This window comes from Seriola aureovittata, chromosome 2 (assembly GCF_021018895.1).
Source record: "Seriola aureovittata isolate HTS-2021-v1 ecotype China chromosome 2, ASM2101889v1, whole genome shotgun sequence".
Classification (NCBI taxonomy): Eukaryota; Metazoa; Chordata; class Actinopteri; order Carangiformes; family Carangidae; genus Seriola; species Seriola aureovittata.
The window spans coordinates 4,866,708-4,880,916 of NC_079365.1; the positions used below are offsets into that span (position 1 = coordinate 4,866,708).

Sequence of the window (14,209 nt, forward strand, 5' to 3'; positions counted from 1 at the left end):
ATTAGCCAAATTCTGAAATAACTGTGTAAGCAATCGTAAAAAAAAAAACTGTGACGGACAGAAGATATGATACACAAATCTATTTTAAATTTTTTGTGAAACATTTTAATGTGAGCACAATTACTGTGATGCAGTGGAGTGTAAAGTACAATAATGCCTGCTGAAATATAGTGGAGTAGAAGTATAAAGTAACACAATATGGAAATACTCAAGTGAAGTACAAGTACATGGTTTTCATTAGAGGGCAATGATAAGCAACAAAGAGCAGAGGGTAAAAAGTGAAGATAAAGAAATATAATCAAGCATCTCTTCACTACAAAGCCCCTGAAAAGGCAATGTTTTTTTTAATTATAAAATGCCTTTTTATTCCCTCAAATACTTTTTTGTGCTCCTCATGCTTCTTTGCTTCCTCTATTTTGTGCCCTTTTGCATCACTTTTTGATTTTAATTTTAATTTTAGGTTCATTACCTCAGTACTATTACACTCCTTAACGACGATGCATTAGTCACATATCAGTGCAATAACTTAACAGGTGTCTCTCTGTGCCTGTGTCTTACAGTAATGTCTTTATAAATAGGAATTGTCAGTACACTGCACCTGTTACTTGTCATAGACAACTTTCACCAGCAGATGGCGCCAAATAATCAACTATTTGCTCATGGACCAATAGTCAGACAAGTCGAAGCAACGTGGGAACAAAAATCTGAATCTCTACGCTGCCACATCATCAACCATCCACTTTAAATTCTGTTGCTATCAGTGTGAAGCATGGATGTATTATTAGAACTAAATCTAAACACACCCATGCTTTTCTTTTCACTCCTTTCTTAATTCAGGAATAGCTGTCTTCCGGGGGTGCCTGTAGGCCCCCTTACCTCGGTTACTGTCGCCCCAACTTGTATGAGGTCTTTATTTTTTTATGTTAACACGCGTTTAACACTGAAATACTTTGATTTTAATACAGCTATTTGGGGGTAATAATAGTTTTGTGCTGTCACGGCATGTAAATCGGCAGCCCTGTGACGTTGTGTAGGTAGGTGCGTTTTGAAGCACGAGATTGAACGTGTGGGCGGAGTTCTTCCTGCTGACAATCATTAGCAACGTAGTAAGCGGTGAACACAGTGACTCAGATCGAGTGCACCCACAGTAGCGAGACAAGAAATAATAAAAGACGTTTGGCGCGGGTGTTGCTGACAGCAGAGGAAGAGGAGCCGACGGCAGGCGCACTGTTCGGCTGCTTTCTAGTGATTTCCCTTGGAGAAAGGAGCAAGAGACATTCGTACATTTACGAATAGAGAATCAGAGCAGTGTAATTTTATTTTTCCTCATTCTCTAGTCAGCCGTCTACCGAAGCTTGCCCCGCGCAGGCAGACGGAAATACCTTGAAAATGCCTCCTATCGACAATGACACCGGGAAGAATGAACTCAGATCTCGGATACAGCAGCTTATTGACACCAATCAAGTGGTGGTTTTCAGCAAAAGCTACTGTCCGTATTGTGTCAAGGTGAGTTGTTCGTTTTGTCGTGGGGGGAGACCTCGCTTACGCCGGTCGGAAACTTCCATTTTCTCCCGCGAAGTAGACGGGCTTGGTCTAATTGCTGGTTGTCCTTGCTACGTTAGTGTGACCGGCAACTTCGGTTTGTTTAAGTTTGGATGCAAAGTTTATTACTACAAAGTTAACAAACCCCACCAAACGTCTAGGCAGAGATCAATATCAGGCGTTATCAAGTTAACCGCTTGGTTATCTGGTTATCTGAGTGTAGTCCCCTCTAGAAAATTTATATAATTTATAGCTCATAGCTAGCTTAACACCTAACAGTTCAGCTAATTACATCTCCAAGAAAACACGTACTGTCGCACCGTGTATCCTGTTTACAAAGCAGTGTCTGTGAAGTTCCCACTTGATTTGTTTAGTTTCCGGTAAGGTTTGGTTTCTTGTAGTTAAATCATGTCCTACGTAACGGAGGCTTTTAGGGGTTAGCTAACATTTAACACAGGATTATATTGAACCAAAGTCATGTTTTAAAACTCATTTAAATGATGGAAAAATGATTTTCGGCCAACAAAGCAAATCAAAGCGAGTTTGTTAAAGTGCTGCTAATAAGACAGGGTGTTTCTGCTTATATGTATGTCTTGTGCACTTTGACCATGTTCCCCATGTGACTAAGGAAATGATTATATCACCTTTTCATATTGTGTCTTCCCAGGTAAAAGATCTGTTCACGGAGCTGAAAGTCGAGTGTAACGTGGTGGAGTTGGACCTCATAGGTAAGAGGAAGACGTTTTGTTAAGTTTGTAGAAATTAAATGCTGTATGCCATGTTTTATTTGGTTGTGCCTAAGAAAATTCGTCACCATGTTCAGAGGCAGGTTTGAGATCTGGTATTCACGGAGAGGCAGGCAATCACTCACACACAGCAATGGATTATCAAAGTGAAGCTCAGTCCAATATTTAATATTTGCATACATTTATCCAGTCTTGCATCTTGTCACTCTGCATCTCTAACCTCAATAAGCTTGACTTTACCACATTATTTGGCTTTTATAAGCAGAGTATGAATATTAATTAACTGTGTTACTACAGACTAAAATGTAGTTGTAAACAGATATAAGTGTGTGTTAGTGTATTTGTCGGCAACTTTACTCATAACTGTAACTCATAAATTAGAGATGGTGGGATGTTGTTTTCCCCAGACTGTGCTGTGGTCCTCCTTTGCAGCAGCACAAAACATGCTGAGTCACTCACTGAGGATATCTTGGCCTCATGCCATATCTCACTAAACTTCAACCTCTTGCCAAGTAAAGTCTGTCACAGTCTCAGCTGTTATGTTGAAGGTAGTATGCAGGGATGTTGATGATTAACCACCATTAAGAATATTTTCAAATAATCCTCAATCAAAGATTTAGTGGACAGTTCACCTTCCTGTCTTAATCAGTGGGCATGTTAGACAGCAGGTAACCATGGCAACCATGCTACTTTGTGTTATTAGTCAGCTCAGATTGGTGAAACAGACCTGACAACATGTTAAACTACCTCCATACAGACTTTTTTAATAAATGGGTGACTATTTCAACATAGCCTGTTTTTGCTTGTTGTAAGTGGCACAATAGCAGTAATAATAGACTCAGTAGATGAATAGCACAGTGTGCTTTCTTTTTTACTATATTTCCATATATTTGTTTATACTGTTATGAATCGATAAGATTCTACACAAACACATGATGCAGAGCTAGTGCAAATATTACCATATGAAATGCAGATATGTGGAAGGAAGGAGTAGTTTTCAATGTTAACTCTTCTCCGCAGAGGATGGAACCAACTACCAGGAGATGCTGCTCGAGATGACTGGACAGAAAACTGTTCCTAATGTCTTCATCAATAAGACACACCTTGGCGGCTGTGACAAAACAATGCAGGTAAGGAACAGATGTGTGTCTATTTGACTATCTTTTGTTGCTCTGAATCATTGTTACACATCTCTGTAAATGTTTCAGATGTCTTTAATACATGATTGCTTTGAAATGATACCCAATCAAGTGTATTGTTGAGACTCCAGAAGCTGTATTCAAACAAAGCTCTTTGGCTCAAGGGATTCGAAGCTCAATCCACTAGTTTGTCATTTGCAAAAAAAAGGACTCATGAAGTGCACAGAAGTGTTGTTCCCTCTCAGTCACAGAACAACAGAAAAACCCAATAGACCTTTGAAACATGAGAAACAGGTTTTGCTTGTTTTGTCCAGCCAACAGTCCAAGACCCAAAGATTTTGTTTTTATTAATATATAAAGAGAAGTTGCAAATCCTCACATATAAAGTGAAACCAACAGATAATTTGCTTGAACAACTGAAATTAATTGATTATCACATCGGTCATCCAAATTGCATCAAAAAGTGACTTTATTCTTACTGTTCTCTGGCAGACACAGCCCCAGCGTTTACTGCAGGGCTGGAACTAATGATTATGTTCATTATCAGTTAACCTGATCTGATTGTTTTCCTTGACAAATCTCTTGGTCTATAACATGTCAGAAAATTGTGAAAAATGCTCTGAATGTTTTCCTAAAGCTGAAGGTTATATCTTCACATCACACGTTTTCTCCAAACAGCAATCCAAAACCCCAAGAGATTCATTTTAGTATCGCTGAAAATATTCACATATGAGGAGGTGGAACCAGAATGGGTTTTTTTCTTTGTTTTTTTTTTTTTTTTTTCTTTTCTTAAAATTACTCAAAACTCCTGATTAATAATGGCTGCTATTAGAGCTGGGTGTCGCCACTGATTTCCCAAATCGATTCACTTCCAATTCGCAAGGTCCTGATTCAGTGTGATTTTCCATTTTGATTCAATATCGATTGAGTTATTGAGAGATATTTCAGTTACGATATCACTTTTGCTTGGATATGAATGAGATTCTCAGAACTAATGCTGTCTATTATTTGTCTAACCTGGTACATAATTAAAAAATATTAATGTTGACATTAAGAATGGACCCCAAAGCATTTACATTAATGCACTTTGTATTTGACTAACAGTTTAGACGCATGTCTCAAGAAATAATAGGTAGATTAGTAATGTGCGAAGCTAACGTAACCTGGTGCAGCAGCCACAGGTACACACAGCTTCTTCTCCTGTCGGCTGCTCGTTGCACATCTTACACATAGCCTTTCTTTGGTCCAGCTCTTCGTTGTCTTCATAGTTTTTAAATCCAAAAAACAAACACACATCTGTCTTTAGACCGGTCCCTTCAGTGGACTGTCTGCCGAGTGTTTGTCTCTCACGTGGTCACATCGTGTCACGCGAGACTAACAAGGTTAGAGCTTCACACATCCACGGGAAAAGGCCATACATTGTAAAAAGCATATATTAAGCGACTGATCTCTGTATTTTATGAATTGATATTGAATTATTCAAGTGAGGTTCAATTTGAATTAGAAAATCAATCTTTTTCAACCCTGCCCTACAGTTATGTGAAACCTTTTTAGTAGACTTTTGTTTAGTTTTTTTGTATTTCTTACTGTATTTGAAATTGGTTGTGCATATTGTAGCTACATACATAAGTGCTGTATTGTGTTCATGTATCTGTCAGGCCCATAAAGATGGCAGTTTGCAGCAGCTGCTGAGTGGTGAAAATGAATCCTATGACTACGACCTGATCGTCATCGGAGGAGGTTCTGGGGGCCTGGCCTGCTCAAAGGTGACGAGAAAAGCTGCAACGCATTAACAGTGTCACCTGTTCAAACATTATTGTTGTTTCTGTTGCTCTGTTGTGCAATTTTGTGGTTGGCATTTTGTCAGAGAATCAGAGTGAAACTAAAGCTGATGTTGTAATGAGTAACCATAGTTTTTGTGCCACTTACAAAGAGACTGCAGAAACATGTAATGTTGCACTAACATTGGGTCTGTTGACAATAGGAAGCAGCTATGTTGGGGAAGAAGGTCATGGTGCTGGACTATGTTGTGCCCACACCAAAAGGAGCCACCTGGGGTAAGATACTTCCACTTAGTTAGACCACCTAGTTAGATACATGTGAAGCAGTATTTATCTGAACCTAATTTGGCTGCTAGCTGATCATTTCCGTGTGTCGTTGCTCTCCTGTGGTGATCAGGTCTTGGTGGAACTTGTGTGAACGTGGGCTGCATTCCCAAGAAGCTGATGCACCAGACAGCCATGTTGGGCACGGCCATGCAGGATGCGCGCAAGTACGGCTGGGAGTTTGACGAGACAGGTGAGGGCACGGAGCGCCAATCCAGGGGGTCATGAAGGGTCACCGGCTGTGGTAAAGCCTCATCAGTAGTCTCTGGTTGTCATTCCACTGATGGGTGTCTCTGTCGGTCTGTCCTCAGTGAAACACAACTGGGACACGATGAAGACGGCGGTGAACAACTACATCGGCTCATTAAACTGGGGCTACAGGGTGGCACTGAGAGACAAGAATGTCAACTATGTCAACGCTTATGCAGAGTTCATTGAACCACACAAGATCAAGGTAAATGAGTGCTTTTGGCGGAACCTTCCATGTGTGCGTTCAGATGTTTATCTGGGAATGCTGGTTTGGTTCGACTTAACTGATTTTCTATAACCCCAATATGCAGTTTCTCCTCCTTACATAGTTGGCTCTGTACTGTTATCATACCAAAGATCTCTTTCTAATCTTGATTAAGCCATCTCTTTTAAAATTGTGCCTAGCCTTTTATGGTGGCAGGTTTTTGTTTTGTCCTAAAAACAGGCTTTGATAAACATAGCCTTCCGTGCTGGCTTCCTTTTCAGCATTATTGTTGTGGTTGGCTCCTCTAACTTGTGATCATATTACTAGCTGCACCCAAAGAAAATAGACATTTCAAAACATCCTGCATATCATCGACAAAAAGCCTCTGCTTGATGAATCAGTATCTCAGAGCTTGTGTTTTCCGACAGGCGACAAACAAACGAGGAAAGGAGACATTTTACACCGCAGCTAAGTTTGTCTTGGCTACAGGCGAGAGGCCGCGCTACCTGGGCATCCCTGGAGACAAGGAGTACTGCATCACCAGGTGAGAGCATGATGCCAAGTACATGGTGGATCTGACACCATCTGTCCTATCAGATAACATGCTGTGTCACTGGAAGCCCCATCTAGAGCTCATTTGTTTGACCAGAGTTTAGATTCAGCAGATGTATGATCTCTGAAAACACAAACACATCCTTTAATGATCTGGACTCTTGTGTCCTCCGCAGGTGGCCGTGCCTCAGGGCATCTATTAATCTCCCAGCTGTCTAAATGTTATGTGAGATTATCCTCAGGTGTTTTATGTGATTACGCTGCTGTTCTGGCAACCGACAATTGATGGTCTCATGCTGCTCACTTAGGTGGTAGTGTGACATAAGACACAACCCCAGGCTGGGCATTTCTGTATGGACTGTTATTTTGTGTCCAATACTGGTTTGTGTAATCTAAGCATGTAGTGTAAAGACAGAAATGTTTTATTTTTAACCTGAAATCTTCTGACTCAACAATAAGTTATGTCAGCTAGTTAAATAACACTACAGCATCATGTTTTACCTGCTCTGTTTGACGTCTTCTTTGCTTCTCTGTTGTTCCCAAAGTGATGACCTCTTCTCATTGTCTTACTGCCCGGGAAAGACCCTGGTGATCGGGGCGTCCTACGTGGCTCTGGAGTGCGGTGGCTTCCTGGCCGGCTTGGGTCTCGACGTCACCGTCATGGTCCGGTCTATTTTGCTGAGGGGCTTTGACCAGGACATGGCCAACCGTGCCGGAGAGCACATGGAGGAGCATGGTGTTAAGTTCCTCCGCAAATATGTTCCAGTAAAGGTGAGTGTTAAGTAGACTGCTGTGTGCCCAAGTGAAAGTGCTGTAAACTGATGTTTGTTTCGGTATGGCTAGTTGGAAACTTCATATTTAGAAATGGGCATAACCCATCAAAATCACTCAATTTTTTAAAACGCCTGCCATTTTAAGAAAGTTGTGGATCTTAAATCGTTTCATATGACCTAAGGTAACCTCCATTTGTAAGGCAACAGGTCATCAGCAGACTGTGTGTAACCAGATTTATTTATTTTTTTTACCATATTACATCATAAATCTTACCTTTTTTTCCCCTCTGCCTCCCCCGCGGCTGTGTGTGTCAGGTAGAGGAGCTGGAAGCAGGCACTCCTGGCAGGCTGAAGGTGACAGCCAAGTCCACAGAAACTGATGAGATCATCGAGGGAGAGTACAACACTGTATGTACTGATCTATCATTTCCTCCTTCCCTTAACTGCCATATGATCCTGTCACTGTAGAATACCTTGTAAGTTATTTGAGATGTGCCCAATTTGTATAGAATTATTAAAGCTCATTACCATGAAATGTTATTTAATTTTCTGTTTTATTAGCAAGCTCAACAACTGCTGCCAGATTCAACCAGTTAGCTCCTGTTAGCTAGAATAACAACAAAGTCAATGTAATTCTGAATCAACCAGCTAAAGTCTGCTTTAAGAGAGTTTTTAAAAAAAAAAAAAAAAAAAAAAAAGCAAGAAAACTGCCATGTTCTGATATTCAGCTGTCGTCACACAGGGTTGATGCCAAACAATATGAAGGGTTGCAGAAAGGAAATAATCAATTTAAACAACTATAGCATTAAACATTTCCTTTTCCTAGTTTTTGTATTCAGCCATCCTTGTGCAAATGAAGCTCCAGCAACTTCACTGACTGAGGACTTTGTTTAAACTAAACAAACTGTTTCTTTGTTCTTAAGGTGTTGATAGCAGTGGGCCGAGATGCGTGCACAGACAAGATTGGTCTGGACAAGATAGGGGTCAAAGTCAACTCCAAGTAAGTCTATTATCTGAATGTATGTTTTTTTTGTATGTTCATTCATCCCTGTTACATATGGCGTCCTGTGCCTTTAAGACTCATGGTACAGTCATGGTGATTCAGCAGTTATTGCCTTCTCATGGCTCTCTGCAGGGGGCGGGGTGAGTGCGGTGTGGGATTTGATCAGGAGAGGAGGGGTGTCTTGTTAGTACAATGAGAAAGCACTTCTACAGTGTATCGGCAGGTTTTAATGGAAAATAAATGTTCTAAATGTAAGATCTTTACATTCTTGTGTCATTATGTTGCACTGTCTGACTCAGTTTGCCTTAATGTGCCTAATCAATACATTTCCTGTTGACTGTTTTTTTTTTTTTTTTCTGGCCATTAATCATTTCAGAGTTTTATTTATTTTTTCAGAAAACCAGAATCAAAGCTTAAATAATCTTCTAAAGTTGTTTGTTTTGCAGTAGATTATTTATTTTTAGTGTTATATCTGTTGTGAATGTAGCCTTTTCTTTGAGGTTTTGGTCAACTATTTTGTGAATGACTGAATGGTTCAGCCTATGAGGCCGACAGGGATTAAGACGGCATGAGGCCAGCTTAAAAGAGCACTCTGAGTCATATGCCCCAGTCTTATGACCATAGTAGTATTCAGATGAAGCAAACACACAGCCTCACGGCGCCTGGGTTCAGGGGCCATCAGCAGGTTGGTTTGATCTCCTGCTGTACAGAGTGGAATAGAAACGTGGCTGTATAAATACTGTTTCAGCTGTATCTCTTCATGTTGCCCAACATGACCTTAGACCCACTTCATTTGATCTCTGCCTTGTGCTGGACAGACATACCTCTGCTGCTGTTGTTCCTTTGACCAAACATGTATTTATCTGCAGTCATTTGTTTCCAGTATTTCTATGTTTGCATGTTCCCCATGATTAAATATGGGTAAAAATGTTCCACTTAATGAGGCTAAAATAAATGCTATTTTAGTTTGCTTGAAAGAAAAAAAACATTTATATGAAGTATGGGTTTCTCTGTGCCATCCGCCAGGAATGGAAAAATCCCAGTGAACGATGAAGAGCAGACCAACGTGCCCCACATCTACGCCATTGGAGACATTCTGGAGGGCAAGTGGGAGCTGACACCTGTCGCCATCCAGGCTGGCAAGCTGTTGGCACGACGCCTCTATGGGGGAGCAACACTCAAGGTGCACCAGCATTAACAGACACTTGTGCTGTAGACCTACTGAAACCTCAATACCAAACCTTCCACTATTCAATTATCACTGGGATATTGTGTGACATGTGAGAGCAGAGGGATTCATTTCCCCAGACAACAAATGGTAATTAATCTGTGTTTGGGCAGTGTGACTACATCAACGTTCCCACAACTGTCTTCACCCCAATGGAGTACGGCTCCTGTGGTCTGTCAGAGGAGAGAGCCACTGAGCTCTACGGGCAGGACAACATCGAGGTAAAACGCATGCACACGCGCGCACACACACACACACACACACACACACACACACACACACACACACACACACACAGTGTCATCTGAATAATTTATCAGAGATCTGGTTCACCTTACTGTGAACCTCATGATCGGCTGGAGTAAAGTCCATCTCTGAGACAAGAGTTCTGCTTTGTAATCCAGGTTCCCAAAATCAGTGAAGATTTGTAATCCTCTTACATGAGTAGACTTGGCTAGAAACATATTTGTCTAATGTAAGCTAAAATAATACTACTGTCTTTAAGTTCTGCTGACTCACCTGATCATGTTGGTGTTTTCATCCATGTGAGAGTGTGTTTCCTCTGAACTCGTCCAGTCTGATTAGTTTTGTCTGCTGCTTTATTTGTGCATGCAGGATGGTCAGTGGTGCCAGGCAGAGAATACATGGCACATTCATTTTTTCCCCAGTAATATGAGCTGCTCAGTAAACCCAGGCAGACTTTGACTGCAGATTTATTTGAACTATAAATCTACAACTCTTTATTTTCAGATTTAGCACTTCCTGTCTAAATAAAATCACTTGAGCTAAGAGGAACTGATGTTATTCATGTCTTATGAAATGCTGCCAGTTGCTGTTACACAATCATAAACCATCACTGTGTTTCTGGTCTCTGTGTTCAGGTGTACCACAGTCTGTTCTGGCCTCTGGAGTTCACTGTGCCTGGCAGGGACAACAACAGATGCTACTCCAAGATCATCTGCAGTAAACTGGACAGTGTAAGATTATTAATACTTTTACATATGAATTATATATATATATATATATATATATATAGATGTGTTACGTGAATGATGATGTTTCTGCTTTGTAGGATCGAGTCATCGGGTTCCACTACCTGGGCCCTAACGCAGGCGAGGTGACGCAGGGATTCGGTACAGCCATGAAGTGTAGAGTCACCAAGGAGCAGCTGGACAGCACCATCGGCATCCACCCGACCTGTGCTGAGGTAAGAAGACGACTGTCATTAACAGCCAGAATAGAACCTTTTATCATTTTTATTTAGTTTTACCTTCTGTCCCTCAGTGCTTTGTTTGAGGTTTGGTTCATTGTGGTCACTTTTGTCATTCTCTAGTTTACACTGCTAAAACCACGCCCAGTGCTTATCAGACACTTCACATTTTGTTTTTGGTGTGTGGCAACAGTGTTGTGTTGAGTTACCTGTAAGAAGATATCAGGAAATGCCAAAATACTCAATACCAGACAAAATGCAGAACAAACATGCTGAACTCAAACAGGAAGCTGTTTTTTTATGTAGATGTTGCAGCCAGATTTCAAAGATTTGCTCTTGGATTTCATATACAGGATGACATGACATAAAAACAACGAAATCATAAAATCTTTATCTCTCTGCCCGTTCAAGATCATGAATGTATTGCTTCCTGTTCTCACATGGCTCTTTCAAAATTAATTGATGCTAACAGGCAGCATGGCCAATTTAGCGCCTTTGTTGCTAGATTAATTTACTTTTTATACCCCTTTAACCAACCTTTTTTTATTAAAGTAGAGTATTTTTCATAAAGACCACGCGACACATCTAGTAACTCTTTGGACAAACCTTCGCTACTTTCCATAGAAAAGAGTTGCCAGCCTCGCCTCTCTGTGTCCATTCTGTTCAAAGTTGTGTGAGGGACAAAATAAGAACGATATTCTGTCACTTCTAACTTTCTCTTTGAGTGATCATTTTACAAGTAACCGGAGCTGAAATTACTGATCAGTCTTTGTCTTTAATTTATGCGTTTGGTGATTTTTGTCAGACGTCACCGTTATAAAATCAGGATTTTAGCAGCAGCTTGGAAGTTAACATGTAGTCTTAATGTGCAGTGTTTCAGTCACTATTTCATACTTGTTGAGATATCAGATAACAGAAAATACAGGAATTTGTCTGTATTAAAATACTGTATGTGTGAGCACAGAGGAGAGAAGCAAACAGATAAAGAGGTGAAACCAGCTGACACTAGACTGAATGCAAATACGACAGTGACATCAGTTGTGAACAGCGGTTCCTCAACAGGTTTCACCTATGTCCATAATCACTGACCACACTGTGTCCAGCTATATACTGGGTTTTGACCAAGTCTTGTTGAGTTTAATTCTGTGTGAATGATCAGGCTGTGCCAGACACACATTTGATCAGACCACATTAAACAGGGCAGCCACAGGCAACAGCTTAAAGTATTAACACGTCTGTTTTCGGAGGTCTGAGTTTCTTTTATCATCTAGTGAAAAGGTTTTATCTTCTAGTTTGTTGCAGAGTTTAAAATGAATTAATATTTAAATATATTTCTTCTACTGTGTTGCATGGTGTGCATTAATTAGCTTAATTAATTCTAATAGCTTAAGATCTTAGCATTATGCATTCATTATGTTAATGTGGAATGGTGATAATTGCAGCACATTAAGCAGCTCAAGTGCCTCTTGTTTGATGTTTTACATTATTTGGGATTCAATTTTGTAACAAACTTCCAACATATCTTCATCTGAGATTGAGGATGTAATGTCCATCACTGTGTAATATTCTGGTTTTCCTCTAGACTGGACATTTGTAGTTTTATACACAAAACCACAATATTCACTTAGAAACGTTTCATTTCAACCAGTGACTTTTGTATTTCTGAGTTGTTTAGTTCCTGGCAGCCTGAGGAAAATGTTAGGTGTATGTTACGGAAACTTGCAGATACTCTGTAAAAGCTGCTCTGCCTGACTTGTGTGTCCTCTTCCTTTATAGATCTTTACCACCATGGAAGTGACCAAGAGCTCCGGTGGAGACATCACCCAGGCCGGCTGCTGAGGTTAAACCCTGCTTGTTTAGCGGGCTGCTCTTATATTAGACTCTCCTCCAGACCACTCTCATCTTAGCTCCCACTCAGTGTTTAAGCTCAGCCTCAACTCCAGTCGCTCACTTTACAGGGCAGTTGTTTCTCAGGACAAACCGAACACCACAGCCAGCGTCTGAATCAGTGGAAGCGCTCTGGGAGCTAAGAGGTGACTGGAACACGTCAGAGCTAAGAACATGTGTGTCTCCAGCTCTGGCTGGGGTCCTTTAATATAAGGGCAGCCTGCTGAACAGCGGGGTTACTCTGCTGATATTTCCACCGGGCTCCAACAGTGTGTACTTCTCAGAGGAGCACCAACACACACACTAACTTTGAGTGTGTGTTTGGGCTGTTTGTGACGTCCTGGCCCGTAACCCCAAATAATGAGGTGGGCGAGGATCGATGTCCCTCTGCAGAAGCACCTGATGGTGGCCCGAACCCTTCGTCCAACCCCCAACTTAAAACACTTGTCATTCACTCCCCGGTATACACATGGTATACAAACTGAAGTTGACTTTAGAAGGACAGATCTGAATTGGCGCACACAGGATTTGATTGGATGCACGGCTCTGAACTCTGCTCCAGCTTGTGATGGAAACAAATTATTTAATCTGATGTATGTATGTGTAGATTAAATGTCATCATGTCTCCTCTGTCTAGCCTTCATCATTCCACACATTCCTCTTACCAGGTCAGTAAGATAAAATCGAGGTCTGTACATGTTGCTATCTGTTGCCGTGTGGAGGCACCAGGGTTTTCTGCCTTAGAGAGAACTCCATTTATTCTACCAAAGTGTTTAGCATGACAAGTCTGCAGAGAGATCAGCAGCCAGCAGATCTGCACCTCTCAAACCTCCGCTGTGTTGCATCACCACAGTTTCATAGAGAATTGAATGGAAAATAAACCGGAATTGTACTGAATGTTGTTTCAACAAAAACCTTTTCTCAAGTTTTTACTCTTATTAATTTAATACTTGTTTGTTGCATCTTGCTGTTTGCCTCTGCGTTATGTGTGTATGTAAAAGATATATTCAGTCTGCTAGAGGACAGTATTCTGACTGCTGTCAGTGAGTGACATTGGTCATCTTTATAAATGACTTGTTCGCTGGTGTCAAACCACTGTAGATTACTTCTCTCTCAAGATGTAATAAAGGAGGAATTCACCTTCACTGTTGTCACCTTCACATTTTCACTTGTGGAAAGCGGTTTCAAATTCAGCTGAAGCTAAAAGCTGAACAGAATTAGCTTTAATACGATAACTAAAATACAGGTCTGATGGTGTTTATGTGCTGTTGTACAGAACAAAGTTTCTGCAGAGTAATTTTGACCAAGGCTTTAGAGCCTGATACCAGCAGACAAATGGCAGTTCTGTAATGGAAAAGAAAGGGAGCACCAATGTAATACAGTCCCTGTCATTAAGAACCAATGAATAAATATAAAAAGCAAGTTACAATTGATTCTTAGTCTCACATATTCAATTTGTTAAAGTTATCTAGTTTATATTAGACAAAATATACATTGCTAAATTGATTTACAGCAACTAATAAAGACTTCTTTTGTATTTTAACAAATGAAGCACAAAAACTAATGACTT

At 40.6% G+C, this 14,209-nt stretch overlaps 1 protein-coding gene across 1 annotated transcript; it reads left to right on the plus strand.

The window, feature by feature from the left end:
- The first annotated feature begins 1,129 nt into the window (after positions 1-1,129).
- On the plus strand, positions 1,130-13,784 carry txnrd3 (thioredoxin reductase 3). Its single transcript, XM_056400455.1, has 16 exons — positions 1,130-1,506; positions 2,210-2,270; positions 3,309-3,418; positions 5,086-5,193; positions 5,412-5,484; positions 5,606-5,725; positions 5,844-5,986; positions 6,415-6,530; positions 7,084-7,309; positions 7,627-7,719; positions 8,235-8,311; positions 9,341-9,497; positions 9,656-9,763; positions 10,424-10,519; positions 10,615-10,749; positions 12,529-13,784. The coding sequence occupies exons 1-16, from the start codon at positions 1,390-1,392 to the stop codon at positions 12,589-12,591; spliced, it is 1,803 nt and encodes a 600-aa protein (XP_056256430.1). The 5' UTR covers positions 1,130-1,389; the 3' UTR covers positions 12,592-13,784.
- Positions 13,785-14,209: the final 425 nt, after the last annotated feature.

Coding starts and splice junctions, on each gene's coding strand:
- txnrd3 (XM_056400455.1), top strand. CDS start 1,390: ATGCCTCCTATCGACAATGACACCGGGAAGAATGAACTCAGATCTCGG. Junction 3,419..5,085: donor GCTGTGACAAAACAATGCAG/GTAAGGAACAGA, acceptor TGTATCTGTCAG/GCCCATAAAGATGGCAGTTT. Junction 5,987..6,414: donor TTGAACCACACAAGATCAAG/GTAAATGAGTGC, acceptor GTTTTCCGACAG/GCGACAAACAAACGAGGAAA.